The sequence below is a fragment of the Nannobrachium achirus genome, assembly GCF_963921795.1.
Source record: "Nannobrachium achirus genome assembly, contig: SCAFFOLD_305, whole genome shotgun sequence".
In the NCBI taxonomy this organism is placed as follows: domain Eukaryota; kingdom Metazoa; phylum Chordata; class Actinopteri; order Myctophiformes; family Myctophidae; genus Nannobrachium; species Nannobrachium achirus.
This window is the reverse complement of record NW_027664941.1, coordinates 40333-56100: the sequence shown is the minus strand read 5'-3', so window position 1 is coordinate 56100 and position 15768 is coordinate 40333. Positions and strand designations below refer to the sequence as shown.

At 40.0% G+C, this 15768-nt stretch overlaps 1 protein-coding gene across 1 annotated transcript in view; it reads right to left on the bottom strand.

Moving 5' to 3' along the window:
- Nucleotides 1-15768, bottom strand: part of LOC308280701 (sodium/potassium/calcium exchanger 4-like) — a gene marked incomplete at both ends in the record, with an annotated part of 89267 nt that overhangs the window by 33592 nt on the left and 39907 nt on the right. The window contains 10 exons of the mRNA XM_080755020.1: nt 5718-5884; nt 6580-6721; nt 7395-7564; nt 9663-9823; nt 10890-10943; nt 11892-11917; nt 12026-12100; nt 12755-12858; nt 13009-13093; nt 13223-13297. Coding sequence (XP_080611146.1) covers nt 5718-5884; nt 6580-6721; nt 7395-7564; nt 9663-9823; nt 10890-10943; nt 11892-11917; nt 12026-12100; nt 12755-12858; nt 13009-13093; nt 13223-13297 — 1059 coding nt within the window. The remainder of the gene's footprint in view (nt 1-5717; nt 5885-6579; nt 6722-7394; nt 7565-9662; nt 9824-10889; nt 10944-11891; nt 11918-12025; nt 12101-12754; nt 12859-13008; nt 13094-13222; nt 13298-15768) is intronic.

The following is a 15768-nucleotide window of genomic DNA, read 5'->3' as shown; positions in this document are numbered from 1 at the left end:
GTCTGTCTGTCTGTCTGTCTGTCTGTCTGTCTGTCTGTCTGTCTGTCTGTCTGTCTCATTTTTCTTTTTACAGATCCATGTCGTGCGAGGTAAGTACAGTACGACTCTATTAACAAACATGTTGTCAATTAGATTCCTACCAATACATTTCTATAGATTTTGACTTCATTTCTGCTAAATATTTATTTTAATTACAGAGCGGTTCAGTCTCAGGGAGCCAATCAGGGCTCAGCTGACCAGGGGACCAATCAAAGTGGGGCTCCTGATGATGTTTACTGCCCACTGCAGCACGGTCAGTTTTTGAACCAATCATGTTGGTCAAGGACACTTCTAACAAGAAAATATAAACCTTCATTTATTAAACAACCAATGTGCTTTTTGGAAGTATGTTAACATCTGTCAGTTTTGATCATTGTTCCTTTTTTCTATATAATAATTAACTAAATTGAAACCATGAGTGAAATAGCAACAATAAGCAGCACCACATTGTACTTTTATTAACCTTCAGGTGACACAAGCGTCTATGGAGTAATCGACCACTCTGATGACTATGAAAATGGTACAGTATTTACTTTCAAGATTCAGTCGTTATTTCATTTGGAAAATTCTGAAAATTAAGTTTAGGGGTATCACTTGATTTTAGGGTATTTTTCTTGTAACTTCTTAGTGAGTCAAAATCTTTATGAACCAAACAACCATCTTTGTTAAATAGCATAAATTCATAAGTGCAAATATATATATATATATGTGAGATCATTCAACCATATTAATAATCATTACAGTATACAGATAATAAGGGCAGGATGCCAAACAGTAGTTCAAGTCTTAAATGGAATATACAAAAATCATGATAATATATAAAGTCTGGGGGACAGAGATACACCTAAACCTAACCTTAACCCTAACCCTAACCTCAATAAAACTACCGCTGGTGAATGCTAACGCGTCACATCACGACACGTTGTGAGCTTGTAGATCTGCTATTTTTAAACATTTTGTACTTTTACTTTTGGTACTTTAAGTACATTTTTAGATTCTGGACTTTTACTTAACGGGGTATTTCTACATTTACTTAAAGGACAACTTTAGTTTTTTACAACAAGGGTTCATATTTTAGATTGTAATTAAAGAATATAAAAGATGAGTGTTAAAATTATTTCATTTACTTCTTTCTATTGTTTTAGAGATTCTTATTTCAGTGTTTGGGGGCATGCGTACAAGTGGCTAAATATGTCATTTTACACAGAATAAGCCCATTCTCAAGATACAACGCAACCTTTCATGGTTGGATGTGACTTATGGGGGCTAGAAGTGTTACTGTAAATAGCAATAAAGAAACTGCTGGCTTATTGTGTCTAAAAAGACATATTTAGCCACTTGTACAGAATGTACACATGCCCCCATGCGTATGCATGCCCCAAATTTTAGCAGGGTAAACGCGATAAAACAATAGAACGAAGCAAATGAAAACATTTTAACACTCACTTTTTCTTTTCTCTAATTACAATCTAAAATATGAACCCTTGTTGTAAAAAAACAAAGTTGTTCTTTAACTCATACAGTGCCATCCGGCCACAAGGGGTGCTAGAGTGCCAGAAATGTATCCATAGACCTTCTTTATAGCTTTCGTCGACCCTCTCCCAACTGGCTTGTGTTTTCACTCCAGTCAAGGCTATGGGTGTCGAGAGGAGGAAGCTAGCTGACACGTAGCCAAAATGCTAACCCATTTAGAAGCCCGATCTAAAGCTATTTCAGCCGCAAAAAACTTTCTCTTTGGGTCTGGGGACACAATCCGGAGAAAATCCTGTCTAAAGATGTGATTTATTATTGGAGTGGGCGGCGCGATTTGGCCGTTAGCGCGAATACGGCCCGTGGATGGCCGAGTCTAAGTCCCGGCCAAGGATGGACGTCTAGACCGGGGCTTCGTTGAGGCCTCCGATAAAATAATTCATTTTATTAAATATCCCGGACATGTTCGGGATAGGCACCCTGGAATACGTCGCGCCACCTACAATGAACATTTGGTGAACATTGGGGGGGGTCTAAACTTTATTTTAAACCATTTTCAATGGAATAAATCGTCGGAGCATCTAGCGTCTCTCGTCGGTGAGCGCTGGGCGAGCCGGGACCACCCACGTTGCTCCAAGCAGCTCGGGGTAAGTAAAATAGCAAATAAAAAATTGTTTTTGATCCAGAATATCCCGAACATGTTCGGGATAGGCACTTAAAGGGTTAAGTAAAAAATGTGAGTACTTTTTCCACCACTGTTCCCAGATGATGCCCAGTCAGGGCAACCACATTAATAGAATCCCTTTTACCGGTATGCTCATCAATATTAAGCCCATATCTGGGAATACCCATACAATACAATCCCTTTTATGTAGCTTTTAGCGTAAGTTCAATAAAAAGGATCTAAACCGCACTCTGCTTTAAGCCAACGTCACTTCCTTTTCCCCACGCTGTCATATATGCTCATTCACTAAATAATTTTGTATCAACGTGAGCCTTCATTGAAATGTAGCTGTCAGCGCAAGTTCAATGAAAAGATCTAAGTTGTTACTCTCAGCTCAAAGGGCGTGCTCTTCTAGCCTATGGGCGTGCACTTCTAGCCAATATGCAGCCCAGCCAATCAGGCGATTGGACTCCGCCTTTAAATATCTGCACTGCCTCTGAACCATGTCCTTCTCTTTTCAGCATGCAACAAGCAACCCACCTCCATCCCCAACACCACCTAGTCTCCTTTGTCAAGAGTTAAGACGGAGGTTCACCTGCACTGCCACCACCAGCGTCTAGACTCCATGGGGGGCTCTCCCTATTAAATTCTAATCTATATGTATAATGTTATTTAAACATAATTATATGTTTAATGTTAATGGAGTCTAATTGCCAAACATGTATTTTGCAAACATGTATTTTGTATTCTTTGCTATTATTCAAGTAAATATTTGCTTGTTCAAATCGGTGTGATCTCTCCTTTATTGAAATGCCATCAATATTAAGCCCATATCTGGGAATGCCCATATATGGACATATAGTGTCAGTTTAACCAGTCCAACTTAAACATCCAACCTCAACTCGAATCACACTAGCAAATGAATTCCGTCCTGCACACTTTTCGCCCTTAGGCGTCTTACTGGTAGATAGGCTGTAAGGATATTTGGATCAATATAAAGATTTGTCTGATCGGATCTTTTTTAAATTGAAACATTATTTTTAAATAATTCAATGAATATAGCAGTTTTATGCAAATTATTTATCTGCCTCTAAATCATACATGCAAAGTCACATGTTCATGACATTTGAACATGGCAAATATGTAGAGGGTTAGTCCAAATATCACTGAAACCAATCTTATTCCAATTGGCCAAAGGGGGGCGCTATACGAAGCATTTGAAAATTCAAACTTTAAACAGGCATACGTCATGCCTGTTTGGCTTAAAGACATGGAACTTGCTTACACGCCTACCTTGACTCAAGAGGAGCACATCTGTGTCTTTGTCAAGTAAGTTCTGCCCTTAGATTTTCCACCATTTTGAGCAGTTTGTACAACACTTAACTCAGTTAGCGCCGGGCGACTTTACGAGCGACTAGTTCACTATGGCGTTTGGTGCCGAGCGACTCGGAGCGACTTTTATATAAAAGCATTGTTTAAGCTTTTAATATGTGTTTATAGACGGAGCGAAATGGTTAGCTTACCTCAGCTAATGTCCACACGTAAACCGTGAAAAAAAAGGATACGATTATGACGTCACCTTTAAACCAGGGCTTCCTGTTGACAACAGGCCTCTGCTAGCGTTAGCCTCAATGCAACCATCCGACCCTCACGTAGCTTCACTAGGTCGGATTTTGATTCTGAAACTTTCTGTGTGGCATCTATATACGTCCCGATGCCCATACCAATGGTGGTTTGAGACGATCAAGCACGAATTGAACAGTATTGAGCTGAAATGGTGACCGGCGGCCCGTCCATGTTAAGTCAATGAGGACCAAGTCAGCGTCTCATCCTGTTATGTGGATTTAAACAGGCTTAACATGGGACCATGTCAGTGTATGGTGTATGGTGGTCTCTAGTGGTCATCTGGTGGTATGGTATGGTGAACGTGCATTCGTTAAGGTGGTCTGGTTAAGGTGGTCTGGGGGGATACAAAATAGCTATTTCCTGGCGTTATAAGCGCACATTCATATTCATATTTTGGAAATCTGGCCCTGTATGAGTTAAACACATTTTTATCCCGGGATTTTCATGTCACGTGCACAGAACCTTTTTTACATGAACTTTGGACCAATATCTAAAGATCTGTCTGATTGGATTTTTTTAAATTGAAACATTCTTTTTTAATAATTCAATTAATATTGCAGTTTTATGCAAATTATTCTTCTTCCTCTAAAACATACATGCAAAGTCGCATTTTCATGATGAAATACTGTAGAAATATCACTGAAACCAATCTTACCCCAATTGGCCAAAGGGGGGCGCTATATCATTTTGATCAGTTTGTAAAATGTTTAAACCTGTTTTTATTTGCATGAAACATTCTACACACAATCTAAGGCCCTTTATCTAACATGCCTATGAAGTGCACACAAAAAAAACATATTATAATAATAAATATAGCTGTTGTAGTTGTCTGATGTGCGTGCACGCACATTCCCACTAGATCAAGGAACAGATGCCACCCTTCTCACATTGGCCTGTTATAGCGCCACCAGCGGGTCAACTTTAGCATGACACATTTTTGGAACAAAATGCCTCAAATCATGCATGCAGCGTCCGATTGCCGTGAAAGGCCCAAGAACATTGACCTATTCACATTGGCCTATTATAGCGCCACTAGGAGGCCAAAAAAACCTACCTGACCTGCCAGAGACCTGTTCTCGGAAGAGCACTGGTTCTAGTTTTTCTTTGATTTCTTTTCCCACTTTTTTTGCTTTTCCTGCTTTTTTCCTTTCCTACTTTTTCCTGGCTTGGCCACTTTATCGCTGCTTGCAGCTATATTTGTCCTTACATTCAAGCAATGTCACAATGTCTGCAATTCCCCCTCTCTGCCGCCAGCTCTCTGCACACTCCAGTTTAAACAGATGCCTTAATGGTCCACGTCACACTGATAAAAAACAGTATGCACGTGCAGGTCGGCACCAAATGAACCACACCGCCCATGATAAGTGGTCACTGCACTCACGTTTAAAAATGCATTCCATCAAACTTTCAGATGCTGTTTTTCTCCCAGTGTGGAGGAAGAATGCTTAGGATTTGTATTGTGATTTCTCACACTTGAAATATGTAATCCTTGGTTTCTGTTAATTATAAACAATAATAGCGATTCAAAACAGTTGCCCTTTAAACCCCACCTCCATTCGCTCTCTAGATCACAGCACCAGAGCTGCTACTGCTCGCCCAGCTGCAGGCCATGAAGCCACATTTTTGCTCCGTCCCGCAGATCTCCAAGCTCAGAACGGTTGCATTGGTGGTGCGATGTGAGCTTGTATATCAGCTACTCTTGACGCGGAATACCGTTGCGCAATGAAGTATATATGTCTCGATAAGGGCGCACCCATGAGCGCACCTCACTAGCAAACAAGAGGAGGTTGAATAACCAGCGCTCCCCAAAACAATAGGTTTGGGGATCTGTTGGGAATTGATTACATGATACAGTCACCTGTGCATTCAGTCTCAATATTTGTAAACAGATAATGGGTCTATAGATTCAAAGACTCACCATCCAGACCATCAGATAGGAGAAGACAGCAATCCAGACGGTAGATAGGATAAAGGAGACCATGAAGAATTTTTCCCAGCGAGGCTTGGCACAGTTGGGGATGGTGAAGAACAGCACGAGCAGCAGAGGCCAGGAGATCAGCCACTTGATCTTGCTGCCAACACCGGCTGAATCAGACACGACAGAGAAAGACAACAGTCTTTTGAATTTAATTCCTGCCTTTTCCACACAGCTTTACTCAATTTAGACGGAGCGTGAAGCCGACAACAGATTTCTATTTTCTACACTAATAGTTAAGGATGGATGAAGCCGCTGTCACACTGGGAGCCGTCAAGGAGAACGACGATCATTTGAATACGAAGTCACTGACAATTTTCAAGGAAGGGATTTAAAATAAATTAGTAGCTTGCCCCCGTCACATGGATTTTAATTTTTTTTTTTAAGTAAGCAAGGTTTTTGGCCACACAGGCCAAACATATTGCAACATATTTATTATAATTTATTCGTTTATTTTTCCAACCTTCCGTTCAGCACCTACCCAAAAGAAATATACTTGGAAGATGAAGCAGAGATTTAAAATGAACGCTCAAGCTTTTGAAAAGGGACATACAGTATAAGCCATGTGTCTCAATGTGAATTCCATTTCCATGTATTTCTATTGATGTGCTTTTCTTTACTCTGACCATATTTGGCTGTGGATCATATTTGGCCCAGTATTGTATATCAGTTTCCCCCTGGTATGCGTATGGTATACGCGTCATATATGTACGCATGCACTGTATGAATTAACAATGTGGATTTTATGACGTGCATCTGTTTATACCATATATTTTTGTTTATACAAAAATCATAAGTCACATACCTGGAATATGAAAGGGAGAGATGGTGTCATTTTCCTCCTCCTCACTAGGCTTGTCCTCTGGCACGTTTCCATTCTCGATGTCCACCTTCCCGTCAATCACTTGTGTCTCCACGCCGTTGGCAGCTTGGACCAACTTCTGACGCTTTCACAAGAGAGAAACTAAGTCAACCAGCACTACAACAAACACTGGAAGAATTTACTTAAAGGGATATTTCACTTTAAAAAAAACGTTGTCATTTTATCATCTAATCAGGCTTTTATGAACACCCTGAACAGTTTTTAATTTGCTTGATTCAATATTTAGATATTTGATGTAAATGTTATCTGGCCCTCCAGGCCCAGGGCCTCTCCCCATACACACCCAACTATATTTTAACTATGATAGATTCATTAATAACACCCATTATTTTTTATTAATCTTTTTATTTATAACTCTGTCTTTATTGCATATTGCACTTTTATATTTTCTGGTGACTCATACTACCCTCCTAATACGTGAGCAGGCCGTGTTTTTTCAATAATCTTTTTTGGTTATTTTTTATAATTCTTTGGATAAAAAATTAAATACAATAAAAGATTATTGAAAAGAAATGGAAAAAGTTATCGAAAAAACACGGCCTGCTCACATAATAGGAGGGTAGTATGAGTCACCAGAAAAAAAAGTAATGGGTGTTTTTAATGAATCTATCATGGTTAAAATGGAGTTTGAACCAAAAGTTTTTTTGAAAGTGAAATATCCTTAAGTACAGTACTCCAGTAAATGTACGCAGTTGCTGTGTGGACCACTGTTAATGGAACAACAATCCTGTCTGTACCTCTGTGATGATGAGTCGGCTGGCCATGCGGAGGCGTGTCTTGGGTCCAAAGTGGCTGGTGACCATGATGCGGAGCCCAGCCTCTGGGAAGCGGAACTTGGGCGGGCTGGCATGCATCATCTCATCCACCATCACCACCGAGCCACGGCTGAAATCCTTGGCAGGCTTAACTGGAGCGCGGGGGGGGGGGGGGGGGGGGGGGGGGATGCGTATTAGGTAAAGTTAATCTTGATGGACTGTGCACATAACTGGTTACTGGGACTGGACTCGTCTCGCATTAATAGAAGCAGATTTAACAGAAGTTCAAGGGTCAAGGTGTTTGTCACAGATACTGTACACGGGCGTCACAAGGGGGGGAAAAGTGGGACTGAGTTACTAGGGCCCAAGGTGGAGGGCCCTTAATTATTTGATACTTTAGCTATGGAGAAATAGCAGATATACAAGCTCTGTGCCGCTGTGTAGATCTGCTATTTTTGTCGTGAAAATGTGTGCAAATCTTTGAATATATGTATTTTGTAAGAGAACATTTGTAACTCAAATTTTGCTTCTGGGGGTCCCTGGAGATGGGGGTCCATGGCCAAATACATCATTTTGGGGGTCCTTCACATGAAAAGGTTTGAGCACCACTGACATAGAAACATATGTTTTTCTAAAAACCATAGAAGGATTGGAAATATTCAAAGACTTTCCACAAATTTTCACGTTTTTTCAAAAATAGCAGATCTAAAAGCTCGCAGTGCAGCACTCGGTGCCACGCTGAGCTTGTATATTTGCTATTTCAAAAGTTAAAGCACAAAATAATGCATACCCAGTCTAAATGGGTTAAACCCCCTCCCCCTATGAAAGTTGTGGAACAAACCCCCTGTCGCACTTAGAACAACGGACTCACTCGCTAGCTTTCGCCGTGGACTGAAGACTCAACTTTTCAGACTCCCCCTAAACCCTTAGCACTACTGAAACACTCAATGACCATACATGAAGCTAGTTAGCATTGTTTTTAGGTTTTTAGAACCTTTTCTTGACTGATTATTTCGTTTTCTAGATAGATATCCATTTGCATTTGTTATATTGCTGTTGATGTATTGACATATTATCTTGTTTATTATTGTGATGTTTTATCTGCTTATTGTAAATCGCTTTGGATTAAAAGCGTCTGCTAAATGCCTAAACTGTAAACTGTAAACTGTAAACTGAAGAACATTCATGGGGGGCCCGCAGTGAATCCTTGTACCCAGGGCCCAGCATTTGGTGCGACAGCCCTGACTGTACACCATTGGTCTCAAAACCATTTGTGCCCAAACCACACCAAAGTGCAAGTAAAAATCTCAAAGCACACCTGCTATCCATCTATAACTCGTGCTATGAATTTTCACTCTGACAAATCTTCATCGAATCAAGTTTTATATGTAGGGTATAGTATTTGACTCACAAAGTACTGACATAGTCACTGGAAAAATCGTAGGTTTTTTGGTGCATGATATTAAAAAGTTCTATGCTTATTAGTTCAGCCCTAATTTAACTTATTATACATGCATGAATTTGCCTATATTAACTATGTAAACAGAACCAGCACAAACATTTCCTCTTGTGAAATTCATTACCACCCTTGAAGTCAGTGGGTTACTTTGGACCCCAGAGAGCAGCAGATTATAAGCAGTATGCAGGCAAAATTAATCACTCACCAAGACACAATCTCACACAAACACAGTTAACAATAAGCAACAGAGGTTTTAGTAAGGCTAAACAAACAGGCATGTCTACATGAATGCAATAAGAGTAGGAAGCAGTGACCGAAGGCCAATAAGAACCGTTACAAATCACTTGTGGGAAGTTTTTGCTGGGGTAAAAAAAAATATATACTATAGAGAGATTTGGAGGAATGGAGGGAATGTGATTTGACGGTCAAAAAGTAGGCAGGTCATAAATCATGGAAGACATTAATATCTAAAAACGGGGCGGGCTGACGAGGGACGCTCAAGTGTCACAGCGTCACGTCCAAAAAAAGTCATGCAAAAAAATAAATCATGGTCAACCTTTCCAGAATAAGAGACAAAAAGGTACTAGTTAAAATTCCCTTTATGAAGGCTAAACCAGTTCAGGTCAGTCATGTAGGAAGAGGAACACTTAAAACCACAGCAATTGCAGACCAGAGACCAATCACGGCATCACCCAACCCGTCACCGCCAAAGCAGCACCGTTATCACCGCAGCATAGCCGATGCGCTAGGAATGTTGTCTAGCGTATCCAAGCCTGTTTGGTTAGCCTTACCTGTTGGGAGTAAAGGCGACGATGGGTCGTCAACCCAAACATAGTCATAACTATCATTACCGTCCTCCATCTCACTGCTGGCTGCGGCCGCTGCCGCGTTACCATTCGCCACGTTCTTGTCCTTTTTCCCCACGAACAATCTCTGCAAGGACTGGTTGAATCTAGGCACGAGAGAGAGAGAGAGAGAGAGAGAGAGAGAGAGAGAGAGAGAGAGAGAGTGAGAGAGTGAGTCATAATCGGAAATGCGTTCAAAGCGTTAAATTGCATTCACTGTTCTTTGCCTGCTAATGAAATGAAGAATGGTGCAAGTTACCACGCATCAAGTTTTGATTCATTCACCACTACCCTTTGCATCCATTTGATAAAGAAAATAGTACTATATCAGATTATGTTCCATGCCTGTTTAAGATTATTTAAACCAGATAATACAGATTAAGTGGTTGACGGGCCCCCAGTACATAGACAATAATTTGGGGAACGAACTTGGTATGATTCCTATAGTGAAATGTTTCCAAAAGATTCTCTTAGAAATGTGTGTCAACTGCATTAGCTATCTGTGCCCATCTGCGAGTGTCCCTGTGAGGTGCAGGGTGGATCAACTTAACTCATTCCCAGCCAAATATGATTTTATCATCTTTTTTAGGTAGTCCCAGTCAGCCAGATCATCTTTCATCATCTTTTATCACATTCTGTTAGCAGAGGGATTAATTCAATAGGTACAGATATTTGACTGCACAGGTGTTAACAGAATGTGATGGAATATGGTCAAAAAGATGATGAAAGATGATCTGGCTGGCTGGGAGTACCAGGAAATTTAAGCTAGGTCATATGAACAACATTTTGAATGGTAATGTCCCTGCCCACCCTAGAATAATGCTAAGTTGATTGTACATTAGTATGAAACTAGGGCGAACCAAATCGTATATGAGATTCCAAGAGTCAAAGGTTATGGCAAGAGTTCTTTGATATATTCAGGTTTTTCTCTTTGGAACGAGCTGCCTCTGTGTGTCAGGCAGTCTCAATCTAGAGGAGAGGCAATGAACAATGATCATCAATACAAATGGTGTTTGTCCTGGGCAGATGCTCTGGTGTGTCTGTGTGATGTGTGAAACCACAACTTTAACTACTCTCTCTGGATATCCCTGTGAATAAATTAACTCACTCGCCAAGGGATTTAAAAACGTTTTACAATGCCCATTTTAATTGTGGATTATATGCACAACTCACTTCATAATGATGATGTATCCAATATACATAAGCACCAGTACCAAACTCTCCCACCTGAAACAGAGGAAGGCATTGGAATAAACATACCACAGCTACAGTACATTATAAAGTCCTAGAACTGTCACCAGGGTTGGGAAGTAATGGATTCAATGGATTTAAAGAGCAATGTACCGGTAATTAAACTACAAAATAAAAGTAGCTAATACATTACAATTACATACAGTTACATTTAAAAGTTACACAGAAAATGTTGAAATAAATTGCTAATCAAAATTGTTGGCAAATACTTAAAATATCTTTCAACAGCAAAAAGGATTCCGCATTTTGTAGGTAAATCAGCAAAGACCTCAAGGCAGGTAGCAGTAACATACACTTTTGAGTAAAAGATTCAAGGTACACAATTCTGAACTTTTTCTTAAGGCACTCAGTGTTGAGTAAAATATTCTTTGAGGTACACCATTTTTAGTACTGTAATGTTGTACATCGCCCAATTTGATGGGGTGCATATGTATACAGTAACCAATATCGTGGTTAAAACATTATTTTGCCAAGTAATCAAAATCATTAAGAAATCTAAATCACCATATTAACTTATTCAAAATACCCATTATTTTAGCTAGTCACAAATATAACATGAGACATGTTTGAATTGTCAATTATCATTTGACATAAGATAAGACCAGTGGTTCTCAAAGTGGATTCCAGGGACTCTGCTTTAGGGGGGTCTTAATTGACCGTTTCAAGTCTGTAACTCTGACAGTATACAAATGGAACCAAATGGACCCTTCAGGTCCATTTGGTTCCATTTGTATACTGTCAGAGTTAAGGGAAGACCTTGAAATGTAAAGGTTTGTGAACCACTGTCCTAGAACAACAAGCAGCCCAATATAAACCCTCTGGCGTCTCTCATTTTGTTTTATAATGCAATTTGAATGTGTCTTGGGGTCATGGGTGGGGATGGCCGACTTGGAGAATAAAAGTGGTATGGAATGACTCACTTACCAAACTATCTTCTCATCGTAGATGAACTGTTAAGAAAATGTTTTAGAACAAATTATTATATTTCAGAAGACAAAGTACAATTAAGCAATGGATTAATACGGTGACCATAAACTGTGTAATGCTAGTCAACTTACAGCGATTAGAGCCACCACAGACAAGGTGTAATAGAAGGAGTCTCTGAATACGGACCACCAGGTCAATATCACCACCTAAACAAACAGACACCTTGAATCAGGTATAGGCAACCTTAGGCATGAGTGCCAACATTGGCACAGGGGAGGGTGATCACCGGCACACTGGCAGAAGTGTGAGAGAGAGGATTTTTATTTTAAAAACATTTATAGCAAATTACACATTCATTCAAACTCTGAACTCTGACTGGAGAGGGCGTTCGGGGAGATAGATGGGTTATTGCTCTGGGTCTAATGATCGTTATAACAATGTCCTGCCAATCAAAATATGTCAAAAATATTTGCCATTCATTTTCTTTAAATGTGGTCAATTAAATGAAGTGAGCTAATTTATCGCAAATTACATCTTGCACAAAATTCTACATTCATTAAAACTCTGAACTCTGACTGGGGAGGGATTTGGGAAGATAGGTGAATTGTTGCTCTGGGTCTAATGATCGTTATAACAATGTCCTGCCAATCAAAATATGTCAAAATATTTGTCATTAAAATGTATGTTGACATGGCACACTAACACTCTAGAAAATAAAAAACATGGCACTTCATTTCAAAAAGGATGCTGACCCCTGCCTTAAAACTTTATTGGCATTTCACCCTGATGTTGCTCTGTAAAGCATTTCACTTTAACCATGCACATGAGTTACACAACACACTGTGAATGTACACACACACCTGTCCAGCGAAGATTCCGCAGACGCCGATGATGCAGAGAATGTTGAAGACGGCCGAACCCACGATGGTGCCTACGCCCACGTCTCCGTGGGTGATGAAGACACCTGAACACAGGGGAGGAGGCAGCCGATCAAAACTGCAGCTGCAGACAACCACCATCTGCATCTGCCTGTGTGTGTGTGCCTGTGTGCCTGTGTATAGGCACCCAAGCGTGCTCATGTATGTGTGCGTGTTGTGTGTTTGTGTGTGTATACCAATGACAGAGGCAAAGAGCTCTGGTGCAGAACTGCCAGCTGCCATGAAAGTAGCTCCAGCCACGTCCTCACTGAGGTCTAGTTTCTGACAGACGGGAGGGAGAAAAGGAGCTGAGTTGTCTTAAAAACTAAAAACAACACCACCATATACTGTACACACACACAAATAAAAAAGATGACAGCACTGAGAGAAAGGAGGAGGATGTCTCGGTACCTCGCAGATCTTCTCCAGCGATGTCACAAAGTAGTCGTCACATATTATGGCGAGGGCCAGGAACATATAGAGGGTCTACATAAGAGAGAACAGGAGTTTGAGTTTTGGGATAGTGAGTGTGCGCGTGTGTGTCTACATACAGCGTGTGTGTAAATATACAGAATATACAAAATGAATATACAAAGTATTGTGTAAGTTCATTTTTTTCTGTAATATATATATATATATATTTTTTTTTTTACTTTCATATATTTTACATTCATTGTGCATGCAGTGAAATATTTAAAAACTTTTTTGTTTTAATTTAGATTTTTATGGCATACAGCTCATGAAAATCAGAAGTCCATATCTCGAAATATTAGAATATTCCACACGACCACTTGAAAGAATGATTTATAATACAGAAATGAACTTCTGAACCATCTGACCATCAAACTGGCCTGATCTGAACCCCACAGAGAATCTGTGTAGTGTTGTCAAGAGGAAGATGAGAGACATCAGACTCAACCACACAGATGAGCTTAAGGCCTCTATCAAAGCAAACCTGGGCTTCCATAACACATCAGCAGTACCACAGGCTGACCACCTTCATGCCACACCCCATCGATGAAGACATTTGTTCAAAAGTATTCCATATAAGTACTGAGTGCATGCATACATTAACCTAACCTTTCAGAAGTTTGACATTTCTGAAATACAGAAATGTCAAACTAACTTCTGATAATCTGTATTATAAATCCTTCTTTTGAGTGTTTGTGTGGAATATTCTAATATTTTGAGATATGGATTTTTGATTTCCATGAGCTGTATGCCATATACAAATCAAAATTAAAACAAAAAAAGCTTTTGAATATTTCACTGCATGCCCAATGAATCTAAAATATATGAAAGTTTAAAAAAATATATATTACAGAAGAAAATTAACATTTACACAACATTCTTTAGATGGATCTGTAGGATCTGCACGCGCACGCACACACACACGCACGCACGCACGCACGCACGCACACACACACACACCTGCAGCATATACTGTATACTGTGTGTATATATATATACACATACACACACCGACCCACACACAGTATATACATACAAACATACTCACAATCACATATTGGATGACATAATAGACAATGGCTGTGTGAGATATTCTCTTACTCAAGGACAGCTCAAGGACAAAGCTCCCCCCCCCCCCCCCCCCCCCCCATTTAGAATGTGGATCTGTGGCTCATTTAATACCGCCAATACCACAGTTCCAAAATACCACAGTTCTGTCTCCCTCACAGCATGGAAATCGAAGCAATCTGCAGCGCACCCCCACACCATAGCCAGATGAATGGGGGGGGGGGGGGGGGGGGGAAAGCAGCCCATTTCAGCAGCGTGACGTTGGATCTATAAATTATAGATCAGGTTGTGACATCACACAGCCTTATAGTCACTGTAGTGGTGCTCTGCTCTATGCTATCCACAGGGGGCAGTGCAGCACCACAGTTGAAGTGGAAAAACATTAAGTGTGATTCCTCATCTCAGTATTGCATCCTTGACCCAATATCAACACGCACTGCTGTTTCAACGAGAAGGCTTGTTAAATTCACACAATACATTTTATATAGTTTTTAATGCATTGTGTATTCTATGTATGTTTTATTGTTGTATACTGACTGACAGCCTGTATGCCAAAGACAGATTTCCACTTCATGCCAAATTGTATGGACAATAAAGTTTTATCTTATCTTATCTAACAACTTGCTTGAATCCCATTAAGGTTATACTTTGGATAATGGTTTCTGTGTGTCTTTATATCTGATTCATTCAGAAACCCTGTGCAACTTTTTGTGAAACATTTTTAGTGTGTGTGTGTACATACACACACACACACACACACACACACACACACACACACACACACACACACACACACACACACACACACACACACACACACACACACACACACACACACACACACACACACACACACACACACACACACACACACACACACACACACACACACAAAATAGAGACACACACATTACATACACACATACAGTATGCACATGATGAAGTGTCCGGTCTGCAAAATCCAATATTTGCTGGGAGGAGGTTTTCACATGCTTATTATTCCAGATAATAACCTCATAACCTAGCCATCACATAAAAAAAAAAAAAAAAGTTTCTAATAATTTGAGCCCTACTTTAAACAATTAAGGCGACAACAGTTGCTAAGGTGTCAAGGAGGTTGAATATACCGTTTCTGTTCAATGCATATTTTCCATTTTGGCATCCCTATTTTGGGCATTATGTCATAATTAAACACAAAAATAAGCGAATGTATTGCGAACTTGTAGATTCGCTATTCATTGTACGCCAATTTATATAAGGCTTAAGTAGCCAGTAATGTAGCTGCTGAACTACAACAGATGTGTATGCTGCAATGTTCAGAACAACAATGTTCTATCCAGAAACAGTGTTGAGTTTGTGCACACCATCTCTGGAATCACATCACTTGTTTATAGGCCTTGGGGCCTTGGGGATGAAGG